At 62.2% G+C, this 20,042-nt stretch overlaps 3 protein-coding genes across 4 annotated transcripts in view; 2 read left to right on the top strand and 1 right to left on the bottom strand.

Moving 5' to 3' along the window:
- Nucleotides 1–7,706, top strand: part of DGCR2 (DiGeorge syndrome critical region gene 2) — a 72,066-nt gene extending 64,360 nt beyond the window's left edge. For both annotated transcript variants that reach the window (XM_068562562.1, XM_068562561.1), the window contains exons 8-10: nt 2,636–2,788; nt 3,502–3,738; nt 5,010–7,706. In XM_068562562.1, coding sequence (XP_068418663.1) covers nt 2,636–2,788; nt 3,502–3,738; nt 5,010–5,266 — 647 coding nt within the window. In that variant the 3' untranslated portion in view covers nt 5,267–7,706. The remainder of the gene's footprint in view (nt 1–2,635; nt 2,789–3,501; nt 3,739–5,009) is intronic.
- A 793-nt stretch (nt 7,707–8,499) lies between these two features.
- Nucleotides 8,500–11,858, top strand: LOC137776191 (carbonic anhydrase 15-like). The gene is given in 11 exon segments (XM_068562439.1): nt 8,500–8,566; nt 8,822–8,857; nt 9,376–9,546; nt 10,190–10,287; nt 10,289–10,348; nt 10,449–10,541; nt 10,880–10,913; nt 10,916–10,945; nt 11,030–11,196; nt 11,283–11,321; nt 11,324–11,858. Coding segments are annotated over 11 exon segments (963 nt in total). The 3' UTR covers nt 11,492–11,858.
- An 841-nt stretch (nt 11,859–12,699) lies between these two features.
- Nucleotides 12,700–13,368, bottom strand: LOC137776190 (protein FAM246C). Its single transcript, XM_068562438.1, has one exon. It carries the CDS (start codon nt 13,366–13,368, stop codon nt 12,700–12,702), a length of 669 nt encoding a protein of 222 aa, XP_068418539.1.
- Nucleotides 13,369–20,042: the final 6,674 nt, after the last annotated feature.

Raw genomic sequence — 20,042 nt, 5'->3', positions numbered from 1 at the left:
TGAAAAGATAAACCACCAACAGAGAAACACAAATCGGACAAAGGTCTTGTATTCAGAGTATTTAAAGAACTCTTAAAACTCAGTAAGAAAACAAACCACCCTGTTAAAAAATTGGCAGAGGCTCACTTGACCAGAGCAGATGCACGAAGTCAGTCAAGCACCTGAAAAGATGTTCAACGGTCATTCGGCTCATTCAGGAAACAAATGGACGCTGAGCAACGGCCTTTCCTTCTGTCCTGCGCTGGTGCCCGGGCTTGGGGCCGAGAGGTGAGGTGCTGGCCATGCACCAGCCGGTAGCAGAGCCTACATCAGGGACCAGGCACCCGCCTCCGATTCCTGCTGAGCTTTGGCTCCACCTGCTTCCTCCGCAGAGACTGGATGCTGTTGTTGGCACCGAGCCCGGTGGGGCACCAAGCTCCTGGTGGTGGCCTGGGGAGGCCTGGGCAGGCTCAGGCATCAGACCAAGGGTCAGGCCAGCGACCTCCGGGGCCCCTTCCATTCAGCAGTGTCTGCCGCAGCAGGATGTGTCTTCTGTCGGGGCCCAGGGCTGGCCAGGGACCTGCAGCCTGGACCACAGCAGGCAGCCCCGCCTGGCACTGTCCGGACCCCATGGAGGGACCTGCCATGTTGGGGGCCCCCGGGGGCCCCTGGCTGGCCTCTGACCCCTGGGACAGTACTCTTTTCTTCATGTCTGACTGCTGGTGCCTCTTCCTGGTGAGTACCGTGGATGATGGGGACCTTGGCCATGTCCTTGGGCTTATTTTAGGACTGAGCAGGAATTAGTCATTGCAGAGGCCCGCTGCTTTAGGTACCCCCCCACCCTGGGGTCTCTGAGCTGGCCGCCAATTAACAGACATGTCAACAGCCCCCTGGGCTGACAGACCTCCTCCCGGACGGGGATGAAATGTTCCCTTGAGACCGGCATCAGAACAGCAGCTAATTGGTGAGAGGATGTTTCCTTTCACACATTTACTCCAGTGTTGTCAGCAGTAAATGCAGCTTTGGGGGAAGCTTTCTGGCCCCATGGGAGGAGGGCCAGTGTGAGCCTGGCCATCCAATTGGCACCTGTGTTGGCTGTGAAGTGTCTCCTCAGGGCTGGCGGTTGGGGACTTGCCCATGTGGCTGTTGCAGAAGTGGGAGTGGACACAGAGGCTCCCATGGCTCAGGTCACTCCTGCCCCGTGAAGCTCCCTGGCTTCCATGCTGCGTCTGGAGGCAGGTGTTCCCAGATCCCCCTGGTTCCGATTCTGTGACTCGGCAGAAGTGGCAGCCTCACGCAAGCGAGAGCCCTGGGAATGCCCGACACCGTTCTCTCCCTCTCTGCCTCGCACCAGCACCTCTCCTAGCAGCTCCCAACAAGCCTGGTGTGCGCCGGGCAGGGCAGGTCAGACCCTGAGCTAGTGGCTAGCGGGATGTTGAGTTGCATCCCCGGCCTCTGCCCACCAGGTGCCAGAAGTGCCTCCCCCGCCTGCTGTTGGGGACCACCAAAGGTATCACCAGAAGCTGCCAGTGTCCCCGGGAGTGCAGAGTCACCCTGGTGAGGCCCCTGGACACGTGCGGTCAGAGGCACGGGGCCCTTAGCAGAGCGCCCTGCAGCTGCGGCCTCCACAAGCAGAGGACTTTGGGACAGAGGACTTTGGGACGCTTGGCTGGCGGGGCGGGGTTGGTGCTCACCATAGAGCTGCTGCCCAGGCCCTAGGCCCCCACCGCCTCTGCCCAAGACATCCGGGTGCAGGCCCGACTCTGGCCCCCCGAGGAAGCTGCTGCAGGACCCTGGGCCTCCACCACGGAGCTGGCCCAGAGCAGGCCCTGCCCAGCCTTACTCGGGCGGGCGCTATGACCCGATGGGGAGAGGAGCGTGAGTTGTGGGGGGGGAGGTTCCCGTGTGAAGACTTCCTCCCTGGGTGCCCCCTCTCCATCCTGCGAGACCGTGAGTGCGCAGTCGAGTCCCTGGTGGTGGCCCTCAGGCTCCCCACCCACAGAGAGGGCGGACAGGAGGGTGGGCGTGGGGAGGTCAGGAATCAGAACAGCCAACGCATGTATGTTTAGCTGAATCACTGTGTTGTACACCTGAAACTAACACAACATTGTTAATCAACTGTACTCCAATATAAAATAAAAAGGTAAAAAAAATGAATCAAAACAGACACTGACAGGGCTGAGGGTAGACAGGGGCTGTAAACAGGGACTCTGGGGTCCAGAGGAAGCTGCACCTGCATCCTCTCCTGATCACCTGTGGGGTCCAGGTGACCCCAGCCTCCACATGTGAGCACTGCTGGGTGTAGGGGCGGGGCAGAGAGCTCTGGGCCCCCCGTAGGACTGAAGCCAAGCTCTGAACTCAGGCCACTGACACAGCACTGCTGACCTCAGCTCCCCTGCATCAGGGAGGACCTGGGTGCTGCGGCCGGATGCGCAGTCCTGCTCAGCACCCCGTCCAGCCCCGAGTGGCTTCCAGGGCTCAACCCCAGCGATGGGGGCGGGTGGGGAATGGGGTGGGGACAGAGCCTTCAGGAGGGGCTGAGGTCGGGCTGCGGCGTCCTGGTGGCTGTGTGCGGGGCCTGGTGCTGGAGGGGCAGGAGGTGCACTGCCTGGGGGGCACACCCCCCTCCTGAGAGCAGCTCTCCCCGTCCGCACAGACGGCAGCAGCCTGCTGGACTCCATGGCCAGCGGGATGCGTCTGATTGTGAGCTGCGTGTCCTCCTTCCTCATCCTGTCGCTGCTGCTCTTCATGGTCCATCGGCTGCGCCAGAGGCGCCGGGAGCGCATTGAGTCCCTGATTGGAGCAAACCGTGAGTGCCCAGCCCTGCCGCCCACAGCGGCTCAGCCGCGGTCCCAGGGCAGGGAGGAGGAAGACAGGGCTGCCCGGCAGCTGTGCCCTGCCCGCTCCTGCTCCCACTCCCGGGCTGAGCCACACGAGTGTGGTGGGAGGGGCGCCAGCCCTGGCCCCCCAGGGTGTATGGGCACCTGCCGGGGCAGCCTGCCCAGTAAAGATCTTGGACACCCGTGGCTGGTGGCAGCTTAGGGAGCATGGCCCACCCTCCTCAGCCCACGTTCTCTGCCACAGCCTGTGCCTGCGTAGAGTTTCTGAGATTCCCCCTTGTCTCAGTGAGCAAGCCAGGAGGCTTCCCAGCCCCTGTGGGGAGGCGGGCTGAGGATCATGGTGATGAGAGACCACAGCTGCTGTGTTAGGGCCCCAGGGCCTCCGAGGGCACATGTGTCAGGTCTGAAGGCCCCACGTCACGGTGCGCCCTCCTGGAGATGGAGCTGCAGGGTGGGCAGCACGCCGAGGCCGTCGCGGGTCAGGCCCAGATGCTCTGAGAGCCCAGTTTCCGCGGGCCGGAGCTGGTGGGTGGGTGGGTGGGTGGGGCTCCCAGTGTGGATGGCAGGTAGCAGCTGGACACAGGCGTGTGACTGTCGGAGTGTGTGGTGCCCTGGGCCTGGACGTGGCAGGTCCAGCCCAGGAGTGACGGCTCCGTGCTTGTTTCTCTCTCCGACCGCCCAGTGCACCACTTCAACCTTGGCCGAAGGATCCCTGGCTTTGATTATGGCCCAGATGGGTTCGGCACGGGCCTCACACCGCTGCACCTCTCCGACGATGGGGAAGGCGGTACTTTCCATTTCCATGACCCTCCCCCTCCCTACACCGCGTACAAGTACCCGGACATCGACCAACCCGATGACCCGCCGCCACCCTACGAGGCCTCCATCAACCCGGACAGCATGTTCTACGACCCTGCAGGTGACCCCCAGGGCAAGGGAGCCGTGGGTCACAACCAGCCGGCGTGCAGGCCAAGGCCCTGTGGCCCCCCAACTTCTGCCCGGCCTTCTGCTTTCGCTTTGGTTTTCCCTTTAAGATGGTCCCACCGTCTGGGGTGGGCACACTCCTCCCAGGGTTGCAGATGGCCACTGGCAGTGGTCTCCCTGCCCCTGCCTCCCTCCCGGGAACTCCTGTTAGTGAGCAGCCCTCGGGGCCCCCCTCAGCAGGGCCCTGTGGGGAGCGGGGTGCCCGGACGCTGGGCTGTCAGGCATGGTGCACGTGTGGTGAGCTGAGGAGACACCCCCTCGGCATGCCCTCCTGTCCAGCGGTCACTTGAGTCTGTTGTTCATCTGATACTGTGGAAAATCATTCCTCACAGGCGAAGCAGAAAGAACAGCAGGTGTCCTGCCCATGGCCCGACCTGTCCCTGTCCCTGGTGTGCACGCAGATGTCCCATCCCGATTCCCTGTGTGTTAAACACACATGCACACATGTAACACAGCAGGCTGGGCTTTGCAAGGCTGGCACTGCTGTGTTCTTGGTCTGTTCCGTCAGTTAGTCCCATCCTTTGTGGTCTGCACAGGCAGGAAAGCCTTGGATTTGACCTCTGTCCTTGGGACACTTGATTGTCACAATATGCTATCCAGGGGGCCAGGGTGGGTAGGACGAGGGATGCTTCTGGGGGAGCGAGTCCCAGATGCCTCCGTAGACCAGGCTGCAGGGGAGCAAATGCTCCCCGGGGCAGGACGGCAGGACTGCTGGGCCGGGGGTGTCGGCCAGGGGAACGGTGGTGCTGGGTCCTTGAGCCCTGAGCTTTCAGAGAGCATCTGCGGGAATAAGGAGGGGCTGCCACCAGGTCTCCCTCAGACCAGGGTGTTCTGCAGACCCCAGACAGTTGGCTGGGCTGCCTGCTCTGGCCCATCTCCCGCACTTGCCCCCGTGTTCCAGCCCATGTCTAACACATGTGAGCCCTGCCTGGACCCCCAGAGTCTGAGAGGGTTTCCCCCTCCCCTCCCTTTGATCTGCTGACTCGGTCAAAGCGTGTCCCCTACGCACACATCATGCTTTGCTCACGGCTGTACCCCTGCTCCAGCCCCACGCAGCCCACTGCATGGCAAAGGTACGGGGTGAGCACGGTGGAGCCCTGTGGGGCAGGCTGTCCCCTGCCCGGTGGTGTTGGTGGGAGCAGGCAAGCAGGAAGAGCATACCCTGAGCCGGGACCACCCCCTGCTGACCCCCATCTCCTCCCACAGATGATGACGCCTTTGAGCCAGCAGAGGCCGCCCCACCGACCACAGGGGATGGTGGTGGTGAGGGTGCAGCACCCCGGCACCTGGAGCAGCCCCTGCCCACCCCCAGGGCCTCTCTGGCCGAACTGGAAGACTCAGCCGACAGCAGCAGTGTCCTCCTCGTGCCCCCTGACCCTGCCCAGAGTGGCAGTGCCCTGGCCACAGAGGCACTGCCGGGGGGCGGCCGCCACAGCCGAAGTTCCCTCAATACCGTGGTGTAGAGGACGGCGGGCCCGCAGCCCAAATGGGCAGGGAGCACCTGTTTGCTATCGAGAAAAACGCTGATCCCCTTGGGAGACTTGAGGGGCCCTTGAGTGAGCCTGGACCCAGCTGCACAGCTGCACCCCTGACGGCGGGCACACAGACACTGCGCCAGCCCCCAGGGCGCCAGCACCTGCCCAAGGGTCCTTGGGGGCTTCAAACACACGCGTAGCTTTGGGTCACTTTTTCTTTTTAAACGGCAGAAGGATGACAGAGTTCATGAGACCACACGTGTCAGGAGCAGGGAACAAAGGAGGCGCCATACGATCTAGCGGGGCTGGACACTCCAGCTCTGGTGGGCTTGCTTGCTGCCACTCGCCCTCCAGAGGAGCCCGGGCTGCCGTGCGCGCCTTGCCAGCCACCACTCAAGAAGGCGTGCCCGGGTGGCGGGTGTCTAAGGACTGTCAGTGCAGTCGGGACAGATGGCCTTGGAGGTTGTTGCCACAAGGGCTGCTCTGGGGGTGGTCCCCCAGGTCCAGTTGTGAACATCCCGCTGTGGGGGCTGGGGGCTGGCCTGGTGCCCGAGGCCCTGAGGAGGACAGCTGGGAAGGAGGCTGGACTCTGTACTGTCTTTCCAGCTGGGCTCCGTGAAGCCCAGTTCCACACCAGGAGGCCTGGGCCCCACCCCAACCATTTTCTCCCCAGCATCGCAATGCGTGGCCCACCCTGGGCAGCTCTGGGGTCGGGCTGGGGCCTTTAGCCATGCATGAGTGTCCTGGCCCTGGATCCGCCACCGGGGCTGGCTCCTGCCTGCTACCCTCTGGAGCCCCCACTCCTGCTGAATTTGCCCCTGGGCCTGGCCTGCCCCCACCCCACCTTGTTTGTGCCATAAGGGTTGTGTCTTTAGGGGGAGGGATGGCTGAAATTCACATCCTGGGCTGTCCACCTCCCGGAAGTCCACTTGCTGCCCACCACCACCACCCCTGGAGCCACGTGCCCGGTGGCCACATGCCACCTTCCTGTCCCCAGCAGCAAGGTGCTGGGTGTCCTACCCTGGGGGGCCTTTGACTGAGGGTCACTGTTGCCTGTTTCTGGGCAGTGGTCTTGTCTCCTGACACGGGGTTTTAGCATTTCTGAGGTTTGGAGGTTAAGCGGGTTTTGTGCGATTTTTAGCACATTCATATCTTTTCTATGTTGAATGTCTGGATCTTTTCTTTGTTGTGTGCATGTGTATCTGTGTGCGTATGTGTGTGTATGTGTCTAAGTGTTTGCAGGTGGTGGCGGTACAGGGGGACTCAGGCCTGGGGCCCCCATTTCCAGGGCCAGCCATGGCGTGCTGGGCGGCCCCGAGGCGTGGCCCTCAGCTGAGAGCAGGGAGCCCTTCCCTGGCCCCTCGCGCCCTCCCAGACCAGCAGTGAGTGGGGGATGACTTGAAGTGGGTGCTCTGTGGTGACAGGCCTCGCTGGCACAGTCTATTTCTGGACACATTCTCACAGTCTCTCGTTGGGGACCGTTTTGTTCTTCCCTGGGCAGCATGAGCTTCTCAAGTTGCCCACAGACCGGGGCTCGGCCCACAGGAGCCAGAGTGCTGCAGGCGGCCCCACACGGGCAGGGTGCGTGCCGGGCAGGCCTGTACTCCCCCTGCCAAGGGCTGGGACTGGAGAGTGGCTGCACTGGCTGCTGAAGACAAAGCAGAAAGCGTGTCCTGCCTCCACTGTGTTCTGGGCACAGAGCAGCTGTCACAGGCCTTGTTGGTGCTAGGTGAGGGTCCTGAGCACTCCTGCTTTGGAGTGGGTTCCCCCGTGGAGCCCCAGAGGGGCCTGGCCCCAACAGCTTAGGGTCCCTCCCAGCCCCCATGTCTCTGGCCCAGGCCTCAGACCTGTGTGTACAGGGCAGGGTGGCTGGCACTAGATGTGTGGGACTGGGGACTTCCTTGGGGACTGAAGGACTGCTGGGCCAGTTGGGCGTGTGGGAGTCACTAAGGAGGTGGCCTGAAGCAGGTTGTGGGGGCCACAGAGGGGGGCCTGCTTCTGGACAGGCCAGGGCTCTGGGGTTGCTCAGCCCGCGTGCAGCACTGCTTCAGGCTTTGCCTGCTGCCCGCAGTGTCCCCAGGAGCTAGTGCCCCAGGGGCTGAGCTCCGGTGGGGGTAGGGGTGGGGGAGCAAGGGGAGAGGTGGGGTCGGCCTGCCTAGGCCAACCATCGTGAGATCTGGTTGTGCTCCGTGGTCAGACGAATCCCGACCAGCCCTGGCTGAGAGTCTTGTGCTCCTGTGAGAGCTGCTGACCTGCTTGGTGGGGGTGGGTGTCTATATGCCATTGTCTCAAGGCCTGTTCATGTTTTCCTTTCACTAAGGGTTTTTAGTTTGGGTTTATTTTGGTTGGGTTGGCAACTAATTCTTTTCTTAAGATGCTGTGAGAACCATTTCATCCGAATGCCAAATAAATTTGTGTTCTGGAAGAAGTGTGGTCCGTCCTCGGTGCGGCCCCAGCTGGAGCAGGAGGCTCCAGCCAAGTTGGGGCCGAGGGACAGGTGCAGAGGTGGCTGCGTGGAGGAGTTGGGCCACCTCTGGAAGCCAGGGCAGGCGTGGGGTTCTGAGATACCTATCCCTTCCGTTCTCTGACCGTGGTCTTTTCAATAATTTCTCAGTTCCTGATGTGAGGAAAGAGGGCGCCCAGGGGACTCAGCCTCGGGTGGGTCCTCGCGCTGGCCGGGCAAGGGGTTGGTTTAGGAAAGGCACTGGTGAGGCCCCTGGGGGCTTGGGGAGGCGGCCCTCGGGCCTGAACACCTGCGGGGCGGCGGGCGGTCCGGTCAGCACCAAGGACAGCGCCTTGGGGGGGGGGGTCGGGGCGCGGCACTCGCGCTTGGGAAGGCGCGCCCGCCGAGCGCATTCCGGTGCGTCGTCTTCTCTCTTGGCTACTCGCGGGGCGGGGCTCCTGGTCTCCAGCCTCCATTTCCTCATCTGTAAATGGGCATAGTAATAGCATCCCCCCACCCAGGAATAGTTGGGGGTGGGGGTTCCGTGAAAGCGTGCAGCTTGGGTCGACGCCGGCGTTTGTGGCTGGCAGCCGTCCCCGCCCCGGGATCGAGTGCCTGGCGAGCTCCAGCTGTCTCCCCACTGGAGGCGCCGCCCCTCCGACCCTCCCCGCGTCTGGAGCCCCCAGGACTCAGCTACGCCCCAAACTCAACCCGCAGGTAAATTCACCGCCCTCGCTGGCTTCCTCGGCCCGCGTCCTCCGCCACTTACTGCAGCACCATGCGGTCCCCAGACTTGGCGCTCGCCTTCCTCGCCGTGCCGCTGGTGGTGCGCGCCGACTCGGAGGGTGAGCACAGGACCCTGCCTTTCTGCTCTGCCCTACCCTCCCCGGACGCTCCCTCTTCTCCGCTTTAGGCCCTGCCCCTAGATGGGGGGGGGGCGTCTTTTGGGGAGGAGAGGTTGGAATTGGGGCGACAGGAGAATAGGGTCTGCCTGGCATCCACTGGCCAAAGCCCTGTGCTCCCACCCTTGGACCCCGGCTGGGATGGCGCTCAGGGCCCAGATGGCCTGCGTCAACCCAGTCCCCTCCCACCGTCTGCAGGTGCCTGGTGCTATGACTCCCAGGACACAAAGTGTGGTGAGGACAGACTGTTGTGTGAGGCTGTGTGGCATTGGTCTGTGTCCTGTGTCCACTGCACTTCTGTGGTCTCTGCAGGTTTTCTGTGTGTAGTCCTGGGTCGCAGCGATTGGGAGCCCACAGCGTGTGTATGACTGTCCCCCTGTGTGTGTGTCCGGGTCTGTGGCTGCTGTGCTCTCCAGTCCTGCTGTGTGTGCCAAGCTGCTCACATCAGGTGGGACCCATAAGTGTGCCGTGTGGCCAGCCCACGTGTGAGCAGGTCGTGGAGGTCCCCAAAGTTGGCATGTGACTGGGTGCCAGGAGGCTTTCCCAGGCCCCTTCCCTGTGGAGCAGCTGCCTGCAGGGGCTGTACCTGTGATGGTGTTGCAAACACTATGGCCAGGCCAGGTTTGGGGGGGTGGCAGTTGTGACCTGTCAGGTGGGGGCTCTTCCCTGGGTGTGTGTGGGGGGAGGAGGAGGGCCACCTTTGTGCACCCCCATGTCTCAGCCCCCCTAGAGACCTAGACCTGTTCCCCCAGGCCCCACCCACTGGAAGGAGATGGCCCCAGCCTGTGGGGGCCCAGGCCAGTCCCCCATCAACATCGACCTTCACCGGGTCCAGTGGGACCCCACCCTTGGACCTTTCATCTTCCAAGGCTATGACTCAGCACCTCCAGGCCCGTGGACCCTGGAGAATGATGGTCATGCAGGTCAGCACCCTGGGTCAGGCCCCCCCTCCCCCAGACAAGGACAGCAACCCCCTGCACAAGGATCAGGATCCCCACACAGGAGATGAGACACCCTACAGAGACCAAGGACTCCCCACAAGGGTCAGGAACCCCTACAGATGGGTTAAGAGCTTCTACATAAGGATGGGAATGCCCCCACAGGAATCAAAATCTCCATAAATGGCACAGGAAGCTCCACACACAGTGGTCAAGACATCCCCCAATGGAGGTCTGGAACCCCCACATAGAGGTGCCAGGAACCCCCTACCAGTAGCAATCAGCCATTGTCCCCGAGGACCAGAAGTCAGGGCGTACCCAGAGGTCAGAACTTCTGGAGTCACCACAACCCCCAACAATCCCATAGCTGAGGTGGATCAGGACCCCCGCCATGGGAGGCCGCCTTCTCCCCTCCGTGCAGGGTCGGGGGTTTCCACTGCAGTCTGTGGAGCCCCACCTGGCCAGCCAGCAGAGGGGCCTGGACACCCAGGGTGTCGTAGTTCCAAAGAGGCCCAGCCAGGGGGCAGACTGGCCTGAGGGGGTACCTTTGCTCGCACCTTGTGCCCTAATGGCACGAGGGCAGCTGAGTGCGGGAAAGAGAGGGTGTCATTTGTTCCCTCCCCCTCAGTGCTCTGCACGGACGCTGGTCCACAGAGCCTGCTGGAGATGCAGGGCGCCAGGCTGCCACCACCAGCGTACCGTGCCCTGCAGCTGCACTTCCACTGGCGGGGATCCCGGGCGAGCAGGCTCAGAGCACAGCCTGGACGGGCAGCACCACCCCATGGAGGTGGGCCTGGTCTTGGGGAGGGGTGGTGGGAGTGCCCCATGGAGGCCAGGGCAGCCTGGTGGGAGTAGCTGGCTACCTCCCATAGTCTGTGTCTCCCCAGATGCACGTGGTCCATACGAACACCCGGTACCAGAGCATAGGGGAGGCCCGAGGTCACCCTGATGGTCTGGCAGTGCTGGCCGTGCTCTTGACGGTGAGGGAGGGGCCGTGTGCCTCCTGGCAGGGAGGGGGGCTGCTGTGTGACAGCCTGCTTTCAAGAAAGGGTGTCCATGGGGGTCTGTAGAGGGGGCAGGTGGCCTGTGTAATCTTGGGTGGGCATTGGGGCCCCTAGAGGCTTTATAGGATGACCGGGTTCTGTGAGGGGGTGTGGCCAGTGAGAAGTCATGGACCTGCAGGGTCAGTGGGGGTGGCCCTCCCCCCAGCAAACCCCCTTCACCTGTCTTCCCACTTAGTCTCCCCTACACCTCCCTCAGTGTTCCCCCCTTTTAAGACCCCCGCTCGAGCCCCTCTCACTTGGAGCCCCCTTCCCAGGATCAGGACTCTGAGAACGCCAACTTTTCGGCCGTCTGTCGGGCCTGAAGAATGTGTCTGCGCGCGGTGAGGGGCGCGGTTCCCCGCGGCGGGGGCGGGGCGGCCGGACACCGGGAGGTTGGTTCCAACCCGCCGCCGTCTCTCTCCCAGGGGCCTCCGTGAACCAGGCGTCCACCTTCCCGCTGGCCTCGCTGCTGCTGGGCGCCTCTGGCCTCTCGCGCTTCTACCGCTACGCGGGGTCGCTGACCACGCGGTGCTGCGAGCCCGTGGTGCTCTGGACGGTCTTCGAGGACGCGGTCCCCATCGGGCGCGCGCAGGTACAACCCCCGCCCCCCCGCCCCGAGCCGCCCCGCCCCGCACTCCCGTGCGCCGCGCCTTGACCGCCTCCGCCCCACACCCTCAGGTGGCCCAGTTCCGGATCGTGACCCAGGGCGGGCCCCCCCCCCCCCCGGCTCCCGCCCCGCGCCGCTCACGGAGGACTTACGGCCGCAGCAGCCTCTCGGCTTACGCAGGGTTGTAGCTTTCCCCAGCGCCTCGGTCCGCGCGGCAGCCCCCACCCCGGCCCGAGGGCACGGGGCTCTCCTGGGCCTGGGGCTCAGCCTGTGGCTCTGACAGGGGCCCTAGGATGTAGACACGACCACCTTCCCGCAATAAACGACTCACAGAGTGACCTTGGCCCCCTGTGGCTGGGGGGAGGGGGGCGGCCTGGGCGCACCGCAGCTCCCACGGAGGCCTCCTGTGCCACCCTTCCCGACCCCACCACAGCCAGTCCCAGACCCCATCCAGAACCCCAGACCTCCCCAGATCCCTCTCGGGGAGAAGGCACCCCCACTCCCATCCTACACGTTATGCCTGAATCCCCCGATGAGACAGAAGGAGAAACTCCACCTGCTAAAGCCTACGATTACTATTTTATTTTACAAACGAGCTGGCTGACCACCCCAGACACTGTGTGGTTTAGTGATGCCTCCAGCTGCTATTTCCCAGAGGCCAGGAGGTGAGAAGCTGCTGGATCCCAGCTCTGCAGCACAGAGTGGTGGGTCCTGATGACAGGGACAGTGAGTGAAGGGCTGTCTGTACCAGGTGAGACCCGACCCAGGCGACACTCCGGGAAGGTGGGCTGTGGAGTCTGATGTAGGTTGACACTGGAGAGACACTGCTGTCAGGTGACTGCCTGCGGTGAGGCTACTTAAGGTAAGTGGCCTCCGTGTCACTGTCAAAGCAAAGCTGAGAGTCCAGGGGGCGCTGACCAGATGCGCTGTGTCCAGGCAACGCTGTCCAGTAGAGGGTGAGCCCGACTGTCAGGGGAGTGAAGCTGGCTAGAGTTAGGCTGCTGTCCAGGGCCCACGGTAGAATGTGCTCGTACATCCGAGTGACACTGTCCTGAGTGAACCTGTGTCCAGGTGACAGTGTCCCAGCAGCCCACGTGTCCCCGGTGTCTGTCACTTGGTGTGTAGGTCACACTCTCCACCCCATTGCATGAAGGCCCGGCCTCCTCCCTGAAACCCTTCAAGAAAATACACTTGCAACCACCTCCCCCAGACAGAGGAGACCTTGGGCTCTCTCGCTGCGCTCACTCCGGGAGGCTGACATACCCCTGGCCCGACCCTTACCCCCGCCCGGACTCCGGCTCCAGCTGCGCAGAGCCGGCCGCACTCCCCAGTCCCTTCCGGTACCAGAGCGCTAGCCGCCGGCGTCGGAGGACCCTTCTCGCTCCAAGCCACGCTCCACGAGCCACCTGGCCGGTCCCAGGTAGCAAAGGCCCGCGGCGGGCGGCGGCAGCGCGCCAGGCCCTCGCCCCGGGCTCCCTCTCTCTGCGCTTAATCCCCGCCGCCCTGCGGGGCCCCGGGCGGGGTCTTCTTGAGGTTCTTCCGGGCCGGGGCCCGGCTCGCGCCGCCGTCGGCCGGGCTGTCCGAGGCGTTGTCGGTGGGCCTTGCGCCCGCAGCCAGGGCATTCACGGTGCCCAGCGCCCGCAGCAGGGCCGGGCCGCGAGGAACGCGGGGCTCGCGGGGAGCGGGTGGCAGAGGCGGCAGCAGCGCGCGCAGGGCGTCCAGCTGGGCCCGCAGCTCCGCGCGCAGCGCCTCCAGCCCCGCGCCCAGCTCGGCGCGCACGGCCGCCAGGCCCTCCTGCAGCTGCCGCTCGCTCACCTCCAAGACGCCCGCCGGGTAGGTGGCCCCGCCGCGCGGCTCCCCGCACACGGAGCACACGGAGCCGCGGCTGCGCGCCTCCTCGGGCTCCCCGGCCCCCGCCGCGGCCCCCGCGCGCTCCACCAGCCGTGGCAGCCGGGGCGCGTCGGCCCGCGCCGCCGCCTCAGCCCGGAGCTGGCACCGCGGGCGCGCCAGGCGGCCTGGGGCGCGGGCTTCGTTGGGGCTCGGCCTGTGGGGCTGCGGCCCGGGGTCCGGCCGGCGGCCCACCGCGCGCCGCAGCGCCTCACTGGCACCGTACGCGCTGCGCGCCTGGGCCCACGGGCGCCGGGGCTCTGCCGCCATCCGCGCCGCCGCCGCCTCCACCGCCACCGCCGCCTCCAGAGCCCGGCCGGGCCGGAGCCCCAGCCCGTAGCCTAGCGATCAATGGGGCCCGGGAGACGCTCCGTGGAGAGGGCCTCCGGGACGGCTGTGGGAACGACCAAGGCCTCGGGGAATCTGGCCTGGGGCCCGCGGAACCCCGGCAGGGCAGAAACCTTGGCGAATGGGGCCCCGGGGAACCGGGGGAACGACGCCAAAGGCTTGAGTGTGCAGGACTTGCCCGCGGTGCTGCGCTGTCAGTGGGTCCCAACAAGGGGCTTGAACAGGCTTCTGGGCAGAGGTGATGGGGACGTGGAAGCGCCCAACCCCAAGTGGGGAACCGAGCTCACATACTCTGCTCAAAGCCACAGTCCCCATCACAGTCAGGGGAAGGCAGGTGTAGTCACGGCCTGAAGCCCTCCTCACTGGCTGGGGCCACCTCCTCCCATACCACAGTCCAGGCTGCTATCTCTGCACTGCTCCCCTACAGCCCACACACAACATGCACTTCTGCCCCTGAATTCAAGATCCCTATTGCTCTCTGCTGGGCCTCTGCCTTCAGGAGGCTGCTGGAGGTCCAGCCCATCCCTCGCTGCTGTGTGCACTGACCCTGTCCTCTTCCTCCTCTAACCCAGTGACCGTCTTCACCCCCTAAGCCTTTGCCTAGGCTGTTTGTCTGGCCTGGAATGTGCCCCCTGCTCCCCCCTCGCCTGGCTGCTCCCACTCATCCCACTTCTCCAGGGCAGCCTTCCTTGACCATCTCACCCCCTACCAGGGAACTCAGGCCCCTCCCCCACAGCACCCTTGCAATCATGATTAAATGGCTCTGTTCTCTGTCCACCTCCATCCACAGTAGGATCCTGAGTACGGGCCCAGTGGTGCTGAGCGGGCTGGATGTTGGATGAAGTCCTTGGGTGAATGAATCTGGGGCTGAGAGTCCCGGGTGGGGCCACCCCACCCCTGGCCAGCTGTGCACCTCCTTTGCCTGGCATTCAAGGCCCTCACGGCCATCCCTGCTGGCTTTCCTGTCCCTCCCACTTTACCACTGCACCCCATTCATTCTCACCCTGGTGCCTTGGCACATGCACTGCTGCCCGTGCCCATCACCGGGCCGTGGGCAGTGTGCTGTGGGCCTCTCTGGAAGGCAGTATCCCCTGCCAACATGTTGTGCTCACGGCACCCAAGGGGCTAGTTAGGACTCTGGATGCCCTGGGGCCTCCCCAGCAAATTGTGGGGAGGGAGGGCCTGGCATGGATCCAGGCTGGGCTGGGAGGGCAGATGGCAGGACAGCCACTGGAGCCTGTGTCCCCAGGGCCCACCGGGGCCTACCCTCTCTGCAGCTCTGTGCCTACGTGTGCGTGTGTGTGTGAGATTGGGGGGTGCCGTCGACCCTGTTCTTGGGCAGCCTTGGCCCCAGGCCACTGTGAAGAGGCCTGGATCCCCTCGGTTCATTCATTCATTGGAGCCTGTCGCTCTGGAAGGTGCAGGGAGAGGGGAGAATTTGGTGCTCTGTCAACCCCTCTGACCCTCCATTCCTGCTGAGTCACCTGGCCCCTCAGGACCTCCAGCCTGTGGCTCTGCTGCTCCCTAGAGCCTTGTTAACCGTACCCACCACCACCCTCCCCTCCATAATTAAAGTACGACTGACACAAGAGCCCTGGATTCCTCCCCAGGCCTGCTGGAGCCCGGCTGTGTGACCCGAGGGCTCTGCCCTCTCTGAGGCTTACCTGTGAAATGCAGGAGGCCCTCAGGTCCCCAGGAGGGGACAGCAGGGAGGCCAAGAGAGTGGGAGCGGGTGTGGGAGGGACTCCAGATTTGCCGACCAGCAGTTAGGGATGTGAGAGCCAGGAGGGCCTAGAGTGGGCTGCCCAGGCAGCCTGGGCCTGGGGAAGACAGAGGCCGAAGGAGGGGGTGTGATAGGAGCAAAGACAGACTGGGAGGGGAGGCCCTGGGGACCCCATGGGTCCTGAGGGGTGTTGCAGATGTGTTGGTTGGGGCGAACAGGCAGGGGTGGTCAGCACGACTCTGATCCCCAGAGGTCAAATTCAGTGAGCATCAGGAAGCAAGTTGTGGTGACCCTGGCCCCATGTTCATCAGTGGAGAGGCCAGGGCGCAGGTGAGGCCTGCAGTGCGGAGCCGGGTTGGAGTGCCCTGGCCGGAGCTGGCTGGTCAGAGCCAAGTGGCTGTTGTCCCTTCAGGGGACAGAGCTGCTGGGTGGGGGGCTGCACACAGGCCTGCTTTCCAGGTCCTCCCGGAAGTTCCTCACAGCCCTGAAGCCAGCCTGCCAGGGGGCTCCCTGCATGGGGGCGCTGACAGGCCCAGCTACTCCCCAATCCCGTCCCTCTCTGTGTGCCAGGGGCAAGGCCAGCCGTGTCTGTGGGAAGCCACCGACCCACCCGGGCTGTCCCCGGCCGGCCGGGCTCTGTGCCTTCAGGCCAGCCCTCCCACCAGACAAGGTGGGCGAGTAGCTGCTCATTAACTCAGGGAGGAGAGACCGCCCTGGACTCAGCCTCTGCCCAGAGAAGGGGGTGGTCACTCCCTGTGACTTCCCTGTGGTTACCCTTGCACTCTGTTGCAATTAAACCCTGGCAGCCACCTAGGCGGGAGGTTTTCTTTCCCAGAGCCTGAGGGCAGTCGGGAGCCAAGAGGGCATTGCGTGTTGGAGGAGCTCTGGTGGCCTTGGGGGGGGCGGCTAGGGAGCAGCCATTCGACTGTAGCCCACAGTCCTCAGGGGAGCATCTGGTAATGCAGGTCCCCAGGTCCCCAACCACACGAGGTAGGGGGAGCGTGGGTGCTGAGGGCACAGAGGTGTTTGTCTTCTGCAGTTGAAGGCCCACCAGGTTCTTGGCAAAGCGGGGGACGTGGCGAGGCAGGTGGCGGTCCTGAAGCCGGCAGGATCTGAGGGCCTGTGTTGGGGGGTGGGGCACACCAGGCAAGGGCCCAAGGGGGACAGGACCTCCATGCAGGCCACCCACCGGGTGGGATGGGGGTTAGTTTTGGAGCTGGTCCTGGAAGGGGTGGTGTGGCCCGGGGCTCTAGGGTAGGGGCTGTGCTCTCCATCTGGCCAGACTGGCTGGGCCTTTGGAGGGTGAGCAAGCCATCTTGGCAGGGGCCTGGACCGCGGGCTCTGGGCTCTAGGGAAGGGAAGGCTATGGTGCCCTTCAACCCCCAGAGTGCAGGCCATGTTGTGGGACCTCGGTGGACTAAGCCGGCAGGTCTGGCTCAAGCCATCGCTCAGCACAGTTCTGGGCAGCTTCATCCTGCCTCACGGGCCACTGGTGGTCCCTGTGGCCTCGCCTGTCTCTCCCCACCCCACCCCCACCCCTGTCAGAGCCCAAGACGAGTCTCTGCTGGCCAGGAGACGGTGAGGGCGCAGAGGCGACAGAGGCAGGAGGGCGTGCAGCGGCCAGGGGAGGCCTGAGGCCTGAGGTCCCTCCTTAAAAGACAGGGTCAGAGAGGGGAAGTGACTCACTCTGGATCCTAGTGCTGGAACGGGGCTTCCTGTGGGCGCTGGACTCGGGCACACCTTGCCCCTGAACACCCCCTGCCCACCAGGGCCTGGAACTGTGCCGTGGCCTCCTGGTGGCTCTAGCTACCCAGGCATTCCCTGGGAACTGTTCTGGGTCAGGTGGCTCTGTGGGGGGCAACTCATTACCCGGTATTGACCTTGCCTGACCTCAGTAATGAGTTCATTACCTGGTAATGGCTTTGTTTGCCTGGTCCTGGCGTCAGCAGCCTGGAGTAGCTCTGACCAGTCTGGGCTGGGCCCCTCGCCCCCCACCTGCCCCAGGTGGGGCATCAGGCATGCCAGCATCTGTGTGTGCCCCGAGGGCCCAGCCTCGGCTCTCAATGGGACAAGCTCCCCAACCTTGGGCAGCTGAGGCCAGTCACCACTCTGCATCACCCTTCCACCCACAGATGGGGCAGAGCAGGGAGGGCTGCCGCAGACGGGCACGCTGCCCATGCAGGGGTCCTCGGGGTCCCCCTTCTCTTGCCAGCTGAGCCGGGGTCTCCATTCGACTGACCCCTGGGATGGACCTCGTCTCATCATTCCTGGGGGATGGGGCTGGGCCCCATCAGGAGCCCCTCCACCTCCCTGTGGCCAAAGGTCACCTCTCTGTCCTCATCTTTGATCTCTTAGCAGCACTGACAGAGCTGGCTGTGCCCTTCCACTTACACCCTCCCGGCCACCCCAGACCCTGGCGCTTCTTGCTGCTGCACTGGCTCCCCAGACAGAGTCACCATACCCCCACTGGCCTCACTTCTCCAGTCCTTGGCTTTGGCCCTGACCCTCTCAGGCAAGCCTGTTAAACCTACGTCTGGGGACTTCCCTGGTGGCACAGTGGTTAAGAATCCGCCTGGCAACACAGGGGACACGGGTTTGATCCCTGGTCTGGGAAGATCCCACATGTGGCGGAGCAGCTAAGCCCATGTGCCACAGCTACTGAGCTCTAGAGCCCGTGAGCCACAACTACTGAGCCCGTGTGCCACAACTACTGAAGCCCACACACCTAGAGCCCGTGTTCCGCAACGAGAAGCCACCGCAATGAGAAGCACACACACCACAACGAAGAGTAGCCCCTGCTCGCTGCAACTAGAGAAAGCTGGTGCAGCAACAAGGACCCAATGCAGCCATAAATAAATAAATAAATGTTCCTGTGAGGGAGGAGTCAAGATGGCAGTGTGGGAAGACGCAGAGTTAGCATCTCCGCACAACTAGGGTGCCTGCCGGGCACTGGTGGGGGACTCTGACCCCCAAGGAGACGAGAGGAACCCCAAAGTGAACCGGTAGGACGTAAGTGGAGGCCAGGCAAGATCAGCGCCCCTGAGGCTGGAGAGATCAGGAGGGGCAGGCGGGAGGGGCCCTGAGGGAGGAGCAGGAGAGGAGCAGAGGGCGTTAACCCCACCCATTTGGGCATGGGGAGCCTGCCGAGCTCCCAGGCTGGTCCCCTGCCCTCCAAGCCCCCTCCAGGCTGCGTGGGTCCTTGGGGGCATAGGAGGGAGGCCAGGGAGATCAGGAGAGGCAGGCAGGAGGGGCCCTGCAGGAGGAGCAGGAGAGGAGTGGAGGGTGATTGCCCCACCCACTTGAGTCCAGGAAGCCTGCTGGGCTCCCAGGTGAGGTCCCAGGCTCTCTGAGACCTAGGTGGGGGGCACCCTGGGCCCCTTCTGTTCCTTGAGCCTAAGTCCCACCCCCAGGGCCTTTTCCAGCCTTGTGAGTACTGAGAATTGGCCCTGCCCACCACCCAAACCTCACCCTTGCTTAGGCCCCACTCTGCACATCCAAGGCCTTTCCTCCCCACCCCCCACTTTTTCTTTTTCCTTTCCCTCCTCCTCTTTTTTACTATTGTGGTACTGATGTACCTTCCAGTTGTTGATTCATCTGTTTTTTAATTTTTACATTCTTTCTAACATATCTGTTAGTTTCCTTTTCTAATTTTATTTTTTACTTTGTTATTTTTCTTTTTTTTTTGCCACCCCATGGGGCTTGCAGGATCTTGATTCACGAGCCCAGGGTTGGGGGGATGCTCCTGCAGTGGGAGATCCGAGTCCAAACTACTGGACTAACAGAGAACCTAAGACCCCAGGGAATATTCATTTGAGTGAGGTCTCACAGGGTTCCTCATCTCAGCACCAAGACCCAGCTCTACACAATAGCCTACAAACTCCAGTGTTGGAAGCCTTAGGCCAAACAACCAGTAAGACAGGAACACAATCCCACTCATTAAAAAAAAGAAAAAAATGAGATGGCAAAAAAATATGTCACAGATGAAGGAGCAAGATAAAAACCTACAAGAGCAAATAAATGAAGAGGAAATAGGCAATCTACCTGAAAAAGAATTCAGAGTAATGATAGTAAAGATGATCCAGAATCTCAGAAATAGAATGGAAACACAGATTGAGAAAATACAAGAAATGTTTACCAAAGATCTAGAAGAACTAAAGAACAAACAAACAGAGATGAACAACACAATAACTGAAATGAAAACTACACTAGACGGAATCAATAACAGAATAACTGAGGCAGAAGAACGAATAAGTGAACTGGAAGACAAAATGGTGGAAATAACTGCTGAGAAACAGAATAAAGAAAAAAGAATGAAAAGAGTTGAAGACAATCTCAGAGACGTCTGGGACAACACTAAATGTACCAACATTCGAATTATCAGGTTCACAGAAGAAGAAGAGAAAAAGAAAGGGTCTGAGAAAATACTTGAAGAGATTATAGTGGAAAACTTCCCTAACATGGGAAAGGAAATAGTCACCCAAGTCCAGGAAGCACAGAGAGTTCCATACAGGATAAATCCTAGGAAAAACACACCAGGACACATATTAATGAAACTAACAAAAATTAAATTCAAAGAAAAAATATTAAAAGCAGCAAGGGAAAAACAAAAAATAACATACAAAGGAAGCCCCATAAGGTTATCAGCTGATTTTTCAGTGGAAACTCGGCAGGCCAGAAGGGAGTGGCAGGATATACTTAAAGTGATGAAAGAGAAAAATCTACAACCAAGATTACTCTACCCAGCAAGGATCTCATTCAGATTCGATGGAGAAGTCAAAAGCTTTTCAGACAAACAAAAGCTAACAGAATTCAGCACCACCAAACCAGCTTTACAACAAATGCTAAAGGAACTTCTCTAAGCAGGAAACACAAG

The sequence above is a fragment of the Eschrichtius robustus genome, chromosome 14 (genome assembly GCF_028021215.1).
Source record: "Eschrichtius robustus isolate mEscRob2 chromosome 14, mEscRob2.pri, whole genome shotgun sequence".
Taxonomy (NCBI): domain Eukaryota; kingdom Metazoa; phylum Chordata; class Mammalia; order Artiodactyla; family Eschrichtiidae; genus Eschrichtius; species Eschrichtius robustus.
Note: the sequence above shows the minus strand (reverse complement) of the source record. Positions and strands in the feature narration are given on the sequence as shown.

What these genes read in the sequence shown, in the direction of transcription:
- LOC137776190 (XM_068562438.1), bottom strand. Translation starts at nt 13,368, where the DNA reads ATGGCGGCAGAGCCCCGGCGCCCGTGGGCCCAGGCGCGCAGCGCGTAC.